At 48.9% G+C, this 12,001-nt stretch overlaps 1 protein-coding gene across 2 annotated transcripts in view; it reads left to right on the top strand.

Moving 5' to 3' along the window:
* Ctc1 (CST telomere replication complex component 1) overlaps positions 1–11,726 on the top strand; it is a 27,674-nt gene extending 15,948 nt beyond the window's left edge. The window contains exons 6-23 of one of the 2 annotated variants that reach the window (XM_050162729.1): positions 1,229–1,507; positions 1,606–1,734; positions 2,575–2,804; positions 2,898–3,075; positions 3,168–3,368; positions 4,737–4,863; positions 5,560–5,674; positions 5,796–6,111; positions 6,201–6,290; positions 6,506–6,699; positions 8,472–8,560; positions 8,656–8,830; positions 9,257–9,334; positions 10,060–10,210; positions 10,334–10,398; positions 10,758–10,923; positions 11,016–11,127; positions 11,256–11,726. In XM_050162729.1, coding sequence (XP_050018686.1) covers positions 1,229–1,507; positions 1,606–1,734; positions 2,575–2,804; positions 2,898–3,075; positions 3,168–3,368; positions 4,737–4,863; positions 5,560–5,674; positions 5,796–6,111; positions 6,201–6,290; positions 6,506–6,699; positions 8,472–8,560; positions 8,656–8,830; positions 9,257–9,334; positions 10,060–10,210; positions 10,334–10,398; positions 10,758–10,923; positions 11,016–11,127; positions 11,256–11,395 — 2,835 coding nt within the window. In that variant the 3' untranslated portion in view covers positions 11,396–11,726. Of the gene's footprint in view, positions 1–1,228; positions 1,508–1,605; positions 1,735–2,574; positions 2,805–2,897; positions 3,076–3,167; positions 3,369–4,736; positions 4,864–5,559; positions 5,675–5,795; positions 6,112–6,200; positions 6,291–6,502; positions 6,700–8,471; positions 8,561–8,655; positions 8,831–9,256; positions 9,335–10,059; positions 10,211–10,333; positions 10,399–10,757; positions 10,924–11,015; positions 11,128–11,255 lie in introns of both variants that reach the window. The other variant, XM_050162728.1, reaches the window with a different exon arrangement.
* Positions 11,727–12,001: the final 275 nt, after the last annotated feature.

Genomic DNA, 12,001 nt, shown 5'->3' with positions numbered 1-12,001 from the left:
TTTTTTTTTTTTTTTTTTTTTTTTTTTTTTTTTGGTTTTTCGAGACAGGGTTTCTCTGCAGCTGTGGAGCCAGTCCCGGAACTAGCTCTTGAAGACCAGGCTGGTCTCGAACTCTCAGAGATTCTCCTGCCTCTGCCTCCGAGTGCTGGGATTAAAGTGTGTGCCACCACCGCCCGGCCAAGATATCTTATATATGCAAATACTCTAGAATCTCAAAAAAAAAATCTAGAATATTTTTGGCTGTATTTCAGATAAGAGATACCAGCCTTGGGGCTAGAGAAATGGTTCAGTGGTTAAGAACCATATTGCTCTTGAAGAAGATCTGAGTGCACAGCACCTGCATTGGGTGCATCACCTGTACCTGGAACTCCAGCCCCGGGAGGAGCTGAGGCCCCTATCCTCCATGGGCATAGTTTGATAATAATTTTTTAAAAGTCTGGATAAAGGAAGGTGAGATGGGCTTGTGTACCTTTCAGGACCTCCAGTTCCACCCTTGTTCATCAGGTCTCATCTCCCCTTTTCTTTCCACATTACGAGGACTGGACTTGCAGCTCAGCGGTAGAATACCAGCCTCGTATGCACGAATTCCTGGGTTTGATTCCCCAGGATGATAAAGGAAAAAAATAAACAAGATTTTGTTAAATGTGTATTTTTTTGGTACATGGTCATGTGTGACTCTATTACTGCTTAGGTTTTTGTCTTCCGTGTGATTTGAAGCATGTCAAAGAGGAAAGAGTAACTTGTTATTTAGCGTCTCTCTCAACACTGGAGTCATAGACACTCAGGTCATTGATGAGATCAGTGTTTGGCTTGTATGCTCTGGATGAGAGAGGATATATTGAAAAGAACATGATTTTCTTGATGGAATGTTTATCAATTTTGAAGGAAATTTCAGGGATGGTTTGAATCTCTGTGAGAAGGTCGAGAAATGTGTGGCATTTCCTGTTCGCATGGAGGGAGAAGTTTTTCAGGTTCAGTGGCTTGAAATATTGAGAGTTCAACACTTGTCTTGGTTACACAGAGAGTTTGAGCCAAGCCTGGGCTGTTGGAGACCTTATCTGAAACGAAACAACCGCAACAGCCAAACAAGCAAGCAGAGGGTGGAAAGGGGAGAGGAGATGCAAGATCTTTGGGGTCAAACTGTGCTGGGAAGGTCCTTTGGCATAAGAGCAGCATTGGGGGTAGGACATCTCTGATGTGTAATGTTGCCTTCCTCTGTCTAAGCCAGATTCCTGCCCAGACGGGGTGGCACAGAGTCCTTCGGCCTGATAGGGCCTATGTGCTGACAAAATTGCGAGTTACCAGGACCCGAGGTTACCGTCACTATATTTGGACAACCATTCCATCTTCGGATCTGATACCACTGAGACCAGATTCTGTGCGAGAGCTGGAGCTGGATGTACCATTCTTGGGAGCTGACCTTACACCGCTGCACCTGCCCACCAGCTCCAGAGACAGCAGGGCACAGGACGGTCATGTCCGCAATTCCAAAGTCTTACATTATTCGGTGAGCGAAAGGAACTGATCCTAGAGATTGTGGCATAGGAAATGTGAGCCTCCAAAGAAGGAAACAGTGACCAACTGAACTTCTGTCCCCATGGCCAGGGAACAGTCACTCGTGTGCTGAATGAGTCTGCCAGCCTCTACATTCTGGATGGGCAGCTGATTCTCTGCCTCGCATACCAGCAGATCCATGGCCTCAGGCGGGTGATTCGACCAGGGGTCCGTCTGGAGGTACGTCAAATAGCTCAGAGACCCTCAGTTCGTGGGACTTGATGGGTGACCTCAGAGAGATGAGATTTATAGTGAGATAGGCAACGTAGGGGGACGTGAGCTTCTCTTGGAACCTACTATGTGGAAACAGTAGCAGATTCCACATGAGAGTAAGTTGGGTTCTTACCTCTGTTCTTCTTGGCTTAGTTCTTTGCTTGTTTGTTTGTATTAAGATTTACTTTTAGTTTTTAATTGTGTATGTTTGTATGTGTGGGGATAGGGTTAGTATTTGTAGATGAATATAGTCTCCTGCAGAGGCCAGAGAAGGTCATCAAATCCCCTGGAGTGGAGGTTTAGGTGGTTTTGAGTCACCGTAGTGGGTACTAGGAACTGAACTTGTTTTTTGCAAGAATAGTACTTTCTTTTAACAGCTCTTGGGTAGTTGGTTTTGTTTGTTTTTTTTTTTTTTTGAGTCCAGGTCTCATATGTTGCTGGCTGATCTGAAACTTAACTGTAAAACAAGCTGGCCTGAACCTCACAGAGATCTGCCTGCCTCTGCTCTGGAATGCTAGAATTACATGTGTTCTTTTTGTTTTATTTTTTGAGACAGGGTTTCTCTGTGTAGTCCTGTCTATCCTGGAACTCACTCTGTAGGCTGGCCTTGAACTCAGATCTCCCTTCTTCTGCCTCCTAAGTGCTGGGATTATGCCCTTTATTTAGGTCTTGGTAACTCAGGCTGGCCTCGAGCTTCTGTGTAGCCAAAGATGGCCTTTTATCTTCTAGTCTCTTGCTTCTGCCCCGCAAGCACTAGGGTTCACAGGTGTGTACCACACAGTTTGCCTCTGCTTTTCTGTTCTGCAGCTCCGAGATGTTCATCTCCTCCAAGCCGTGGGTGAAGAAACAAGACCCATTCTAGCTCTTTGTCTCCGTGGCACCGTTCTTCTTCAGTGCTTTTCCTGTCTTAAACCGGAGACTTTGCCATCCTTCGAAGTTTATGGTGCCTCCTTGTATGAGCAACTTGTGTGGGAATATCAGTTAGGACTTCCCTTATACTTATGGGCTATGAAGGCACTGAAGGAGCTGGCCAGCAAGTGAGGAGGATGGAGATTGGGTGGAGAGGGGGGAGGGAGGATCCTGGAAGGGACAGATCTTGGGGAGATGACTGCCCTCCTCTCCCTGGCCAGGCTGTGTCCCTATGTGTTGAGATACCAGCAGTTCCTGAAGCACTCCTCTCCTGGGAACCCCAGCTTGGCCCTGCAGCTCCTGGCTCCCTCCTGGGATGCTCTGATACCACCTGGCTGCCCCATTCGGCATGTGCACAGCGAGATCCTGGAAGAGCCACATAACTGTCCCCATCAGAAAGTAGGAGAATGCGGGGGAAAGATGGGCAACAGCACTAACGCTGGAGGACACCGCACAGGGGACACGATCTCATTATTACCTTCTCCCTACAGTATGCCCAGCTGCGGACTCCCTACTCTTTCCCGACTTTATTCGCCCTGGAAGAGGAAGGGCAGCATAGGGCTTGGGCGACCTTCGACCCGAAGGCCCTTTTGCCTCTCCCAGAAGCTGCCCACCTAACCAGCTGCCAACTGAATCGCCACCTAGCCTGGTCCTGGCTCTGCCTGCCGTCCTCTGTGTTCCAGCCAGCGCAGGTAAGGGAATTCTAGAAGGTTCACTGCCGCTCCCTTGTTCAGGTCCCTGGTTTTTGTTGTTTGGGTTTTGTCATTGACTGTGCTGGCTTTCTAACTAGACTGCAGTGTCTGTTCTTGCCCTCACCAGTTCGTCCCTTTTACAGCAGCCGGGAAGAATGGAACCGATCGTAGCTTGGGTTAGGTGTGGTGCTGCCCGCCTTTAACGGATGAGTTAGGCCAGCCTAGACTACATAATGCGACAACAAACACAAACACCCTCCATTTCAGGTCACACAGCTCACACAGTTTCAGACTAGCCAGAGTTAAACAGTGAGACCCTGCTTCAAAAACAAAAGCAGAGTCAGCGAGATGGCCAGGGTAAAGGCTCTTGGTGTCAAGAGCGGACCTGAGTGTGATCCCCAGAATCTACACTGTGAAAGAGAACAGACTCCCTCAAGTTTCCCTCTGACCTCCACAGAAATTAAATGACACCCCCAATACGTGTAATAAAACAACCCCCAAAACTATCGCTCGGAATAAAGAATTCTGGTGAGTTTTGTTACTGCTTTCTTTTCCTTGCTGTGTAGCCCAGGCTAGCCTTAAACTCCCAGAGCTCTTCCTGCCTCAGCTTCCTGATTACTGGGACTGTTAGCATATACCACCATGCTCAACTGTGCAAGTTAGTTCTTACTCCAACATGAGGAGTGCTTGTCTTTGTTACCACTAACTTTTAAAACAGCACATGACATATGGTAGATGCTCAGTGGAATTATTTTATTTTTATCTTAAGACAGGATCTCACTGTGAACCCTGGCTGGCCTGGAACTCATAATATGGACAACCTCAAACTTGGAACAGTGAAGGTGGAAGTCACAAAATAATCCCACACTAGTTCAGAATTACGAATAATAAAGGGCTATTTATTTAGGGGAAACTTACAGATCTCTGTCCTAGATAACAGTCCACTGCTCCAACGGGGAACAGGAACAAAGTCTAGCAGCCTGAAGCAAGAGAGAACGTGTGCTTTACAGCTACATTTATAGTATAAGAGACCATGCCCAAGTGGTCTGGTATCTTAAAGGCTCCTGGCTGAAGGAACAGAAAGAGCTCCCACAGCAGAATGGCCCTTCTGGACTTGTTCCTAGCCCCCTCTATTTCTTTTTTTTTTTTTTTTTTTTTTTTTTTTTTTGGTTTTTTGAGACAGGGTTTCTCTGTGGCTTTGGAGCCTGTTCTGGAACTAGCTCTGTAGACCAGGCTGGTCTCGAACTCACAGAGATCCGCCTGCCTCTGCCTCCCGAGTGCTGGGATTAAAGGCGTGCGCCACCATCGCCCGGCTTCCCCTCTATTTCTTTAATAACTATTTAATAGCTCAGCCCTCTTCTCCTGCAGGTTCTCCTTGGGGTGCTGGTGGCTTCATCTAAGAAAGGTTGTCTGCAGCTTCGGGACCTAAAATCTTCATTGCCCTGCATGCCCTTGACTGAGACTTCACAGCCCCTCACTGACCCAAAGCTCATAGGTGTGAAATTGAGAGATGAAAAGGTGGTGGTGGGGACTTCTTGGGGACAGGGAGCCAGGAGGAGGCATTTGTTGAGGTTCGTTACTGATGTTGGTCATCGCCTGGGGAAGTTTGAGAGCCTGGGATTGATGGGAGAGCCAAGGAGCCAAAGCTACAACTCCCAGCATCCTTCTTTCCTACACGGCCGCTAAACATTCACCTTCCTGTTTCCTACATTCATAATTTGGAAGAACACTGGTCTTATTTGACTTGTTGGGTTTCATAAAAGGGAGCTTGGCCTGGTAGCACACACCTTTAATCCCACCAGAGGCAGGTGGATCTCTGAGTTCGAAGTCAGCCTGATCTACACAGCAAGTTCCCGGACAACCGGAGCTATATAATAGAAACTGTCTCAAAAAAACCCAAACAAACAAAAAACTTGGGGAAAACTTGTTAGATTCAGAAAAGGGCTTGTTAGAGGTTTGGGGGAAGAGTAACAAAGGCCTTTTAGCCCATGGAGTCAGGGGCAGGATTATACATGCCTGTGGAATGGTTTCTGTTAGGGGCTGAGATGATTGGGTGTGGACTTTACTTCAGAAGAGGGCATTGGCTCGGACTGTGATGGACACAGAGCACAGACAGACATGTCGGCTTCTCTGTCTCACTGCTTTCCCCGTAGTTTTTTTCTTGCTGAGACAGAAAACTTTCTTCATCTAGGCTGTCTGGTGCGGGTAGAGAAGTTCCAACTGGTGGTAGAGAGAGAAGTCAGGAGCAGCTTCCCTTCCTGGAAGGAGCTGGACACGCCAGACTTCATCCAAAAGAAGCACGCCAGGTCAGCCCTCAAGTGGTGCTAGTCCTCCTGGATTTGAGGGGAAGGAAAAACTTGGTATGTGGGGACTTGGGGTCCAAATCACTCAGTCCCTGCTCCACAAAAGGTCTGTCTCTTCCCACAGAGTTTATATCCAGTTCTTCTTGTCTGACGCCCTGATCCTGCCTGTACCCAGACCCACCTCTGATTCAGAGCCACCTCGGACAGATCCCTCCTGCCCAGAGGGACCCCTTGGGGGACAGAGCCGACTATTCTTGCTGTCCCACAAGGAGGCCCTCATGAAACGTAATTTTTGTGTCCTTCCGGGAGCCGGCTCACAGCCTCCAAAGCCTGCCCTGAGCTTCTGTGTGTCGGGAACTTGGCTTTGTGGCACACAGAGGAAGGAGCGGTCTGGATGGGGCCCACCGCAGTCTCTTGGAGTCGAGAACAAGGATCAGAAGGTAAGCTGGGACTCCAGGAACCAGGGCCTGAGCTCGCATGCCCTAGGCTCCACACTGGGGGTTCAATGCTGTGTTATCCTTCCTCACAGGTCTCCCTCATCTTCCTTGGCTCCTCAGTTAGATGGTTTCCATTCTTGTTCCCAAACCAAGTCTACCGCCTCGTGGCCCCCGGTCCCCCAGTGAGTGCTTTCTCCCCTCTTCCATGCAAGCTGGTTGGGCTGGAGTCTGGAGCAGGCATGCTGTTTCCTGGAAGAGAGTGAATTTAGAGGGGCAGAATCATTGTTGGGATCCCTTCCTTCTCCAGGCTCCAGGATGGGTCAGGATTGGAGGACTTAGGGAGCTTTCTTCTGGCCTAGGCACATGCAGAGGCAATTATTTTCATGTTTCCTAGCAGACAGCAACGTTGTTTGAGACAGAGGGTCCATCTGGCACGTCTCAGTGTCCTCTGGAGCTGGCTGGCATACAGTCCTGCCTCACTGTCCAGGACGAGTGGACCCTGGAACTTGGGAGCTCTCAGGACATACCTAATGTGCAGGAGATCTCCAGAGCACTGCCCGAGTCCTCGCTGACCCACCTGCTGAGTGACAAGTAAGTGTCGTGCATCACCTCTGGTTCTTTGGGCCACGCTTGCTTCTGTGCTGGCTAAGGAACAGTCTACGCATTTCTTCCATGTGGTCTGGCCTATAGAGGGATGATGTCGCAAGGAAAGGAAGGTTCTTTTTCAGGCTGCCTCTTCTGGAATTTCACCTTCCCCGGCGTGTCCCGCCCCTACCCCCATAAAGCCATGCTGGTCTTGAAGGTGTAGCTGAAGATGACCTTTGCTTCCTGCCGTTACCCCTAAATGTCGTCATCGTTTCATCCTCACAGCTAAGGAGAAGCTTTAGCGATCAAAGGAAACAAACATAAGAAACTACGAGGAAGAAGAAAATGTGGAGGACCTTTGCTTAAGGTGGCCTGTAATTGATAGATGAACACAGGAACGTGGTATCTCATAGAAGCTTTTGTAGGTAGCTCCAAGTGCAAATGAAAAAGCTGTTTCCTGTGTGAAGAAAAATTCTACTGGATTGTGTATAATTTTTGAGACTGGTCTTTATTACTAAAAGTGAATACGAGCCAGGCATAGTGGTGTACATGTTTAATCCCAGTGCTTGGAAGGCAGAGGTAGGCAGATCTCTGTGAGTTTGAGGCCAGCCTGGTCTATATAAGGAGTTGGGGCCAGCCAGGTCTTAAGTGGTGAGATGTTGTCCCAGAAACAGAGTGGGGGGCTGAGAGTGAATATAGAGGCTGCAGAATGGCTTAGTGGCTCAGAATGCTGGCTGCTTTTCCAGATGACTTGGATTTGATTTTCAGCACCTACACGGCATCTCACAACTGTCTGTAACTCCAGTTTCAGGGGATCTGGCATCTTCTTATGGCTTCTGAGGGTCTCGGTGCACAGACAGAGGCAGGAAAAGCACCCATGCACATAACTAAAAGTTAAAGAACGTGTGTAGACTGGGAGTTGGGAGGTGGTGCGTTCCTAGGCAGTGCTGCCATCAGTCTTAAAAGAGATTGTGTCCAAGACAAGAGGAGGATTGCCCGTGATTTTTCTGTGATTGATCTTTAGTATTGGAAGCAAAAGTAGACTGGAATTGTTTGTGAGTTGGCACACACCCTTAATCCCTGCACTCTGAGGATCCCTGAGTTCAAGGCCAAGATCAAGTTCCAGGACAGCCAGGGCTACACAGACAATCCTGTCTTTAAAAAATAAAAATAAAAAAAGAAGAGGGAGCAGGAAGGGAGACGAGGAGGAAGCTAAGGCAGTACACACGTGTGTACTTGGGGACCTGAGGCAGGAGAAGTGCTGAAGATTTGAAGCCAGCCTAGCAAGGCCACATCTCAGGGACTGAAACAGAAGGGTAATAGTCAGAATGAGTGCATCCTCAGGAAGGGGCTTGAGCCCCAAAACATAAGACTAAACGGTGGACTAGCTGGGACTCTAAGGTCCAAATGCAGGGGGGTTTGAAGGCCTCTGGGGAGTCCTCTGTCTCTAATGTGGTAGGTTTGTTTTGTTTTTCAACTCAGGGTTTCTCTGTGCAGCCTTGGTTGTCCTGGAACTCACAAGAGATCCTCCTGACTCTGCCTCCTGAGTGCTGGGATTAAAGGCGTGTGCCACCACTGCCTGGCAGATTTCTTTTTTGTTTTAAAGTTAAGTAGATTGATCTCTATTACATGCCTGTTTTTCTCAGATGCCTTTTGACTGTGAACGGAAGGCTTTCTCTACCCTCGTCTATGGTATTCTAGCAGATACGATGCTCCTTCTGTCTTGTGAGCTGAGCTCTCAGTTGTATGTGTCCTCACGTATTTCTTTCTTTTTTCAGCTTCTCCAATTCCTTGGTGTCTTTCTCTGCTGAAATTTTGTCACGGATCCTATGTGAACCACCTCTGGCCCTTCGCCGGATAAAGCCTGGTAATATCCCTGTTGCCGGGAGAAGATTTGAATTAGAGCGATGGGACCTTTGAAGTCCTGCCTGATCCACTTGCCACCCGTCCCTCTGTCTGTAGAGAATGCTGGGGCTGTTAAAGCGGGCGTGAAGCTAACAGTAGCTCTAGAAAAGGACGGCTGTGCCTATCCCCCTCACCTGGACATATATATCGAGGAGCCACACTTGCCTCCCCAAATGGGACTCCTTCCAGGAGCCCGAGTCCACTTTAGCCAGCTGGAGAAAAAGATTTCCAGGTGAAGACCCGTGTTGTATGGCCATATCTTCTCTGCTTCCTCACTTCCTGTTGACACTCACTCCCCAACTAACTGTGCTACAAGGACACCTTTTCTTTGCTATTACTATTTTGCTTTGTTTTAGGACAGGGTCTCACTATGTACTCCTAGCTATTCTGCAACTTCCTTTGTAGCCCAGGCTAGCCTCACATTTACCACCATCCTCCTGCCTCTTCCTGTCTCCTAAATTCTGGGAATACTGTGTCCAGCTTCACTGTAACTTTGGTTGCTAGTCAGCTGTCTTCCTGTTTGCTGCTGTGGTAGAGCTGAAGGTGTCCTAGGAGTAAGAGAGCTAGCTGAGCCTGTGGAGCGAGGCGTGAGTGACCTCTGCTCAGCTCCGGCCCCAGCCTGTTTGCTGTCCGTGAGTCACTGTTCTTTTACCTGCAGATCCAACAGTGTTTACTGTCGTTTCCGGCCATCTACATCCGTGCAGGTCCTGAGCTTCCCCCCAGAGACCAAAGTCAGGTCAGTGTTTAGGCTCTGACCTCTAGATGTCCCTGCTTCACCTGACATTCCACTCTTGGGTCTGGGTTCCTGTCTGTCACAGGTGTGGTCTAGTTTTCTTTGATCATGGTAGAGTTTTGTGTTTGTTTGTTTACAAGACACGGTTTCACTACGGAGCCCTGGCTGTCCTGGAACTGACTTGTGCTCCAGATAGAAAAAAAAATGTCCAAGGCCTCTCAATTTACCCAGAAAAGCTTGAGGTTCTAAGCTCTCTAAGACTTTTCCATCTGACATGTCTTTCTTGACTAATATCTTGGCCAAGTCTGAGAAGTAATTGATGGCTCTTGGGGATGAGGAACCAGAGTGTGGCAAGGTCTGTGGGCTTCCAGGAGTGAGCTCACTGCTGTCCTTGTCTGCATCCTTAGGATTGTCAAGTCCAATTAGACTCACCTTCCTTTTGAGACTCCTTCCCTTGCTTTAGGCTCTTTGAGATGGTTTTCACTTTGTAGCCTTGCCTGGCCTGGAACTCAGAGAGATCCACCTGCCTCTGCTTCCCAAGTGCTGGGATTAAAGTTGTGTGCTTCCACGTCTGGGTAACAATGAAATTTTGATGAGGCTAAATCCCTGTGCTGGGGTTGTAGGTACCGGTTATTAAGCCCAGCTTCTCTGCTGGGTTTGTAGGTCCATGTTACTATGTATGCCTGGCTTCTTCGCCTGCCTCTTGACTCATTTCTCTCTCTCCTTAGGGCTCCCCTGCCCCACATCTACCTGTCTGAACTTCTCCAAGGTGGCCAGGGCCAGGTGCCATTCCAGGCCACTACATCTTGCCATATTGTTCTTGTCTTGAGCCTTCAGATCCTGTGGGTGTGTGCTCACTGCACCAGCATCTCTCCCCAGGTATTGGGGGAGAGCAGGCTGAGTTGGGTGTGAAGTGGAGAACAGGTTGAGTTGGGTGTGAAGCGGCAGAGAGCTGTCATCCAGTCAGGTGGACTTTACAACTGCTTTGTTTGTTTATCCCAGGGGAGGTGTAGTCGGCAGGACCACAATTGTCCAGCTCAGACAGCTATAAGCCAGGCCAATGTCAGGTGGGTACCATGTCACACTGGTTACTTCCTAGGTCCGCAGCGTGTGATATTTGCAGTAGCATGATTTTTGTCTGATGGAAATTGCTGTAAGTTTGAGACCAGTCTGAACTACGTAGTGAGTATCAGACCAGTCAGATTACATAGCAAGACCCTGTATCATTCTCCTCCAATATATATATTATATATATAATTACATTATACATTATATGTGTATATGTGTTATGTGTGTATATAATTTTTTAAATGAATGAATGAAGGTGCAGTGAGCTAAATAGTGGAAGCATTGTGTCGAGAGATCTGTTGGATCTGGGGATTGTCCATGTGGGTTTGCTCTTGGAGTTTTGCTTCCCCTTCCCTAGGCTCTTGGTGGAAGATGGCACTGCAGAAGCCACAGTGACCTGTAGGAATCATCACGTGGCTAAAGCACTAGGGCTGAGTCCAAGTGAATGGACCGCAATCCTAGAATGTGCACGGGGGCCAGGGAGAGTGGCCTTGCAGTTTAAAGGCCCTGGAGCCCAGACAGAGGTAAGAAGTGTTAGATAGATATCCAGGTTTCTGGGGTTTTGGTAGATGGTTGGGAACTTGGGCTCCAATTAACCCCGAGTTTCCCTTTCTAGTCTGAACCCTTGGCCCTGTTCCTCCGGACCCTTTGTGACAGCCCCTCTGTCCTCCGACCTGTTCAGCTTTCATTTGCACTTGAGAAGAGGCCCTCTGATATCACTCCGCAAGGTGGGAACAGATGGACAGGCCCTAGAAAGGAAGATGGATGGGGCTGGCAGGGGATTTTTAGACTGGGGAGGAAAATGGTGCCTAGGAACTAACACCCACACACAGGACGTTTGCCCTTGCTGTCTTAGAACCGACGCGGCTGCAGCAGTTCCAGTTTGGAGAGCTCCCCCTGCTGACCAGAGTGAAACCCAGGCTCCAACTCGTCTGCCTTTCTCTCCAGGAGCAGGAGCTCCCCAGCCCTCTAGAAATTTCTGCCGCGTCCTCTTGACCGGAACTGCCAAAGGTGGTCGGTCTCAGTGCTTCCAGGACCCTAGACGCTGCAGTCACGAACTACGGCCCCACTGTCATTTCTCGTTGTGGTTTCAGCGTGCCTTGGGAACATGATGAGAACCGCAAATCGCAGCACGGTGTTGGTGTTCTCGGGTTGGGTTAGGAGCCTGCACTCCCAGTTGGCCCTGAATACTTGGGGTCTGCCTGGTGTGGAAAGCAGAACCCAAACCTTGCTCTTATCACCGTGCTACGATAAACCTCTCTGGGGACAATAAACTTCTGACCTAGGTTCATCTCTGAGGTGCCACGCCTAGGCTCACTCCCTAGTGGCTGTCTGTCATTCGTTGCCGTTTTTGTCACTTATGTAGTACCTGTATGGAAGGTGGAAAGTGGCTCGGAGAACTGTCTGTCCGACTGAGGGATGATAGAAACCTGTCAGACGCACTAGAAGTGTCAGGGAATGGGGACAGGTGGCGGTCTCAGCAAGGCTGGCAGGAGTGGGGTTCATGTCAAGTCGGAGGGCCTGGAAATGTTTGGAATAGAGGACATGCAGGGGAGAGTATAGTGGTAGGAACAAAAACGGATGAGGGGGTGGAATACCTGT

The sequence above is a fragment of the Alexandromys fortis genome, unplaced genomic scaffold, assembly GCF_014885135.2.
Source record: "Alexandromys fortis isolate MF-2015 unplaced genomic scaffold, M_Fortis_MF-2015_v1.1 scaffold_84, whole genome shotgun sequence".
NCBI classification, from domain to species: Eukaryota; Metazoa; Chordata; class Mammalia; order Rodentia; family Cricetidae; genus Alexandromys; species Alexandromys fortis.
This window is presented reverse-complemented; position numbering and strand designations above follow the sequence as displayed.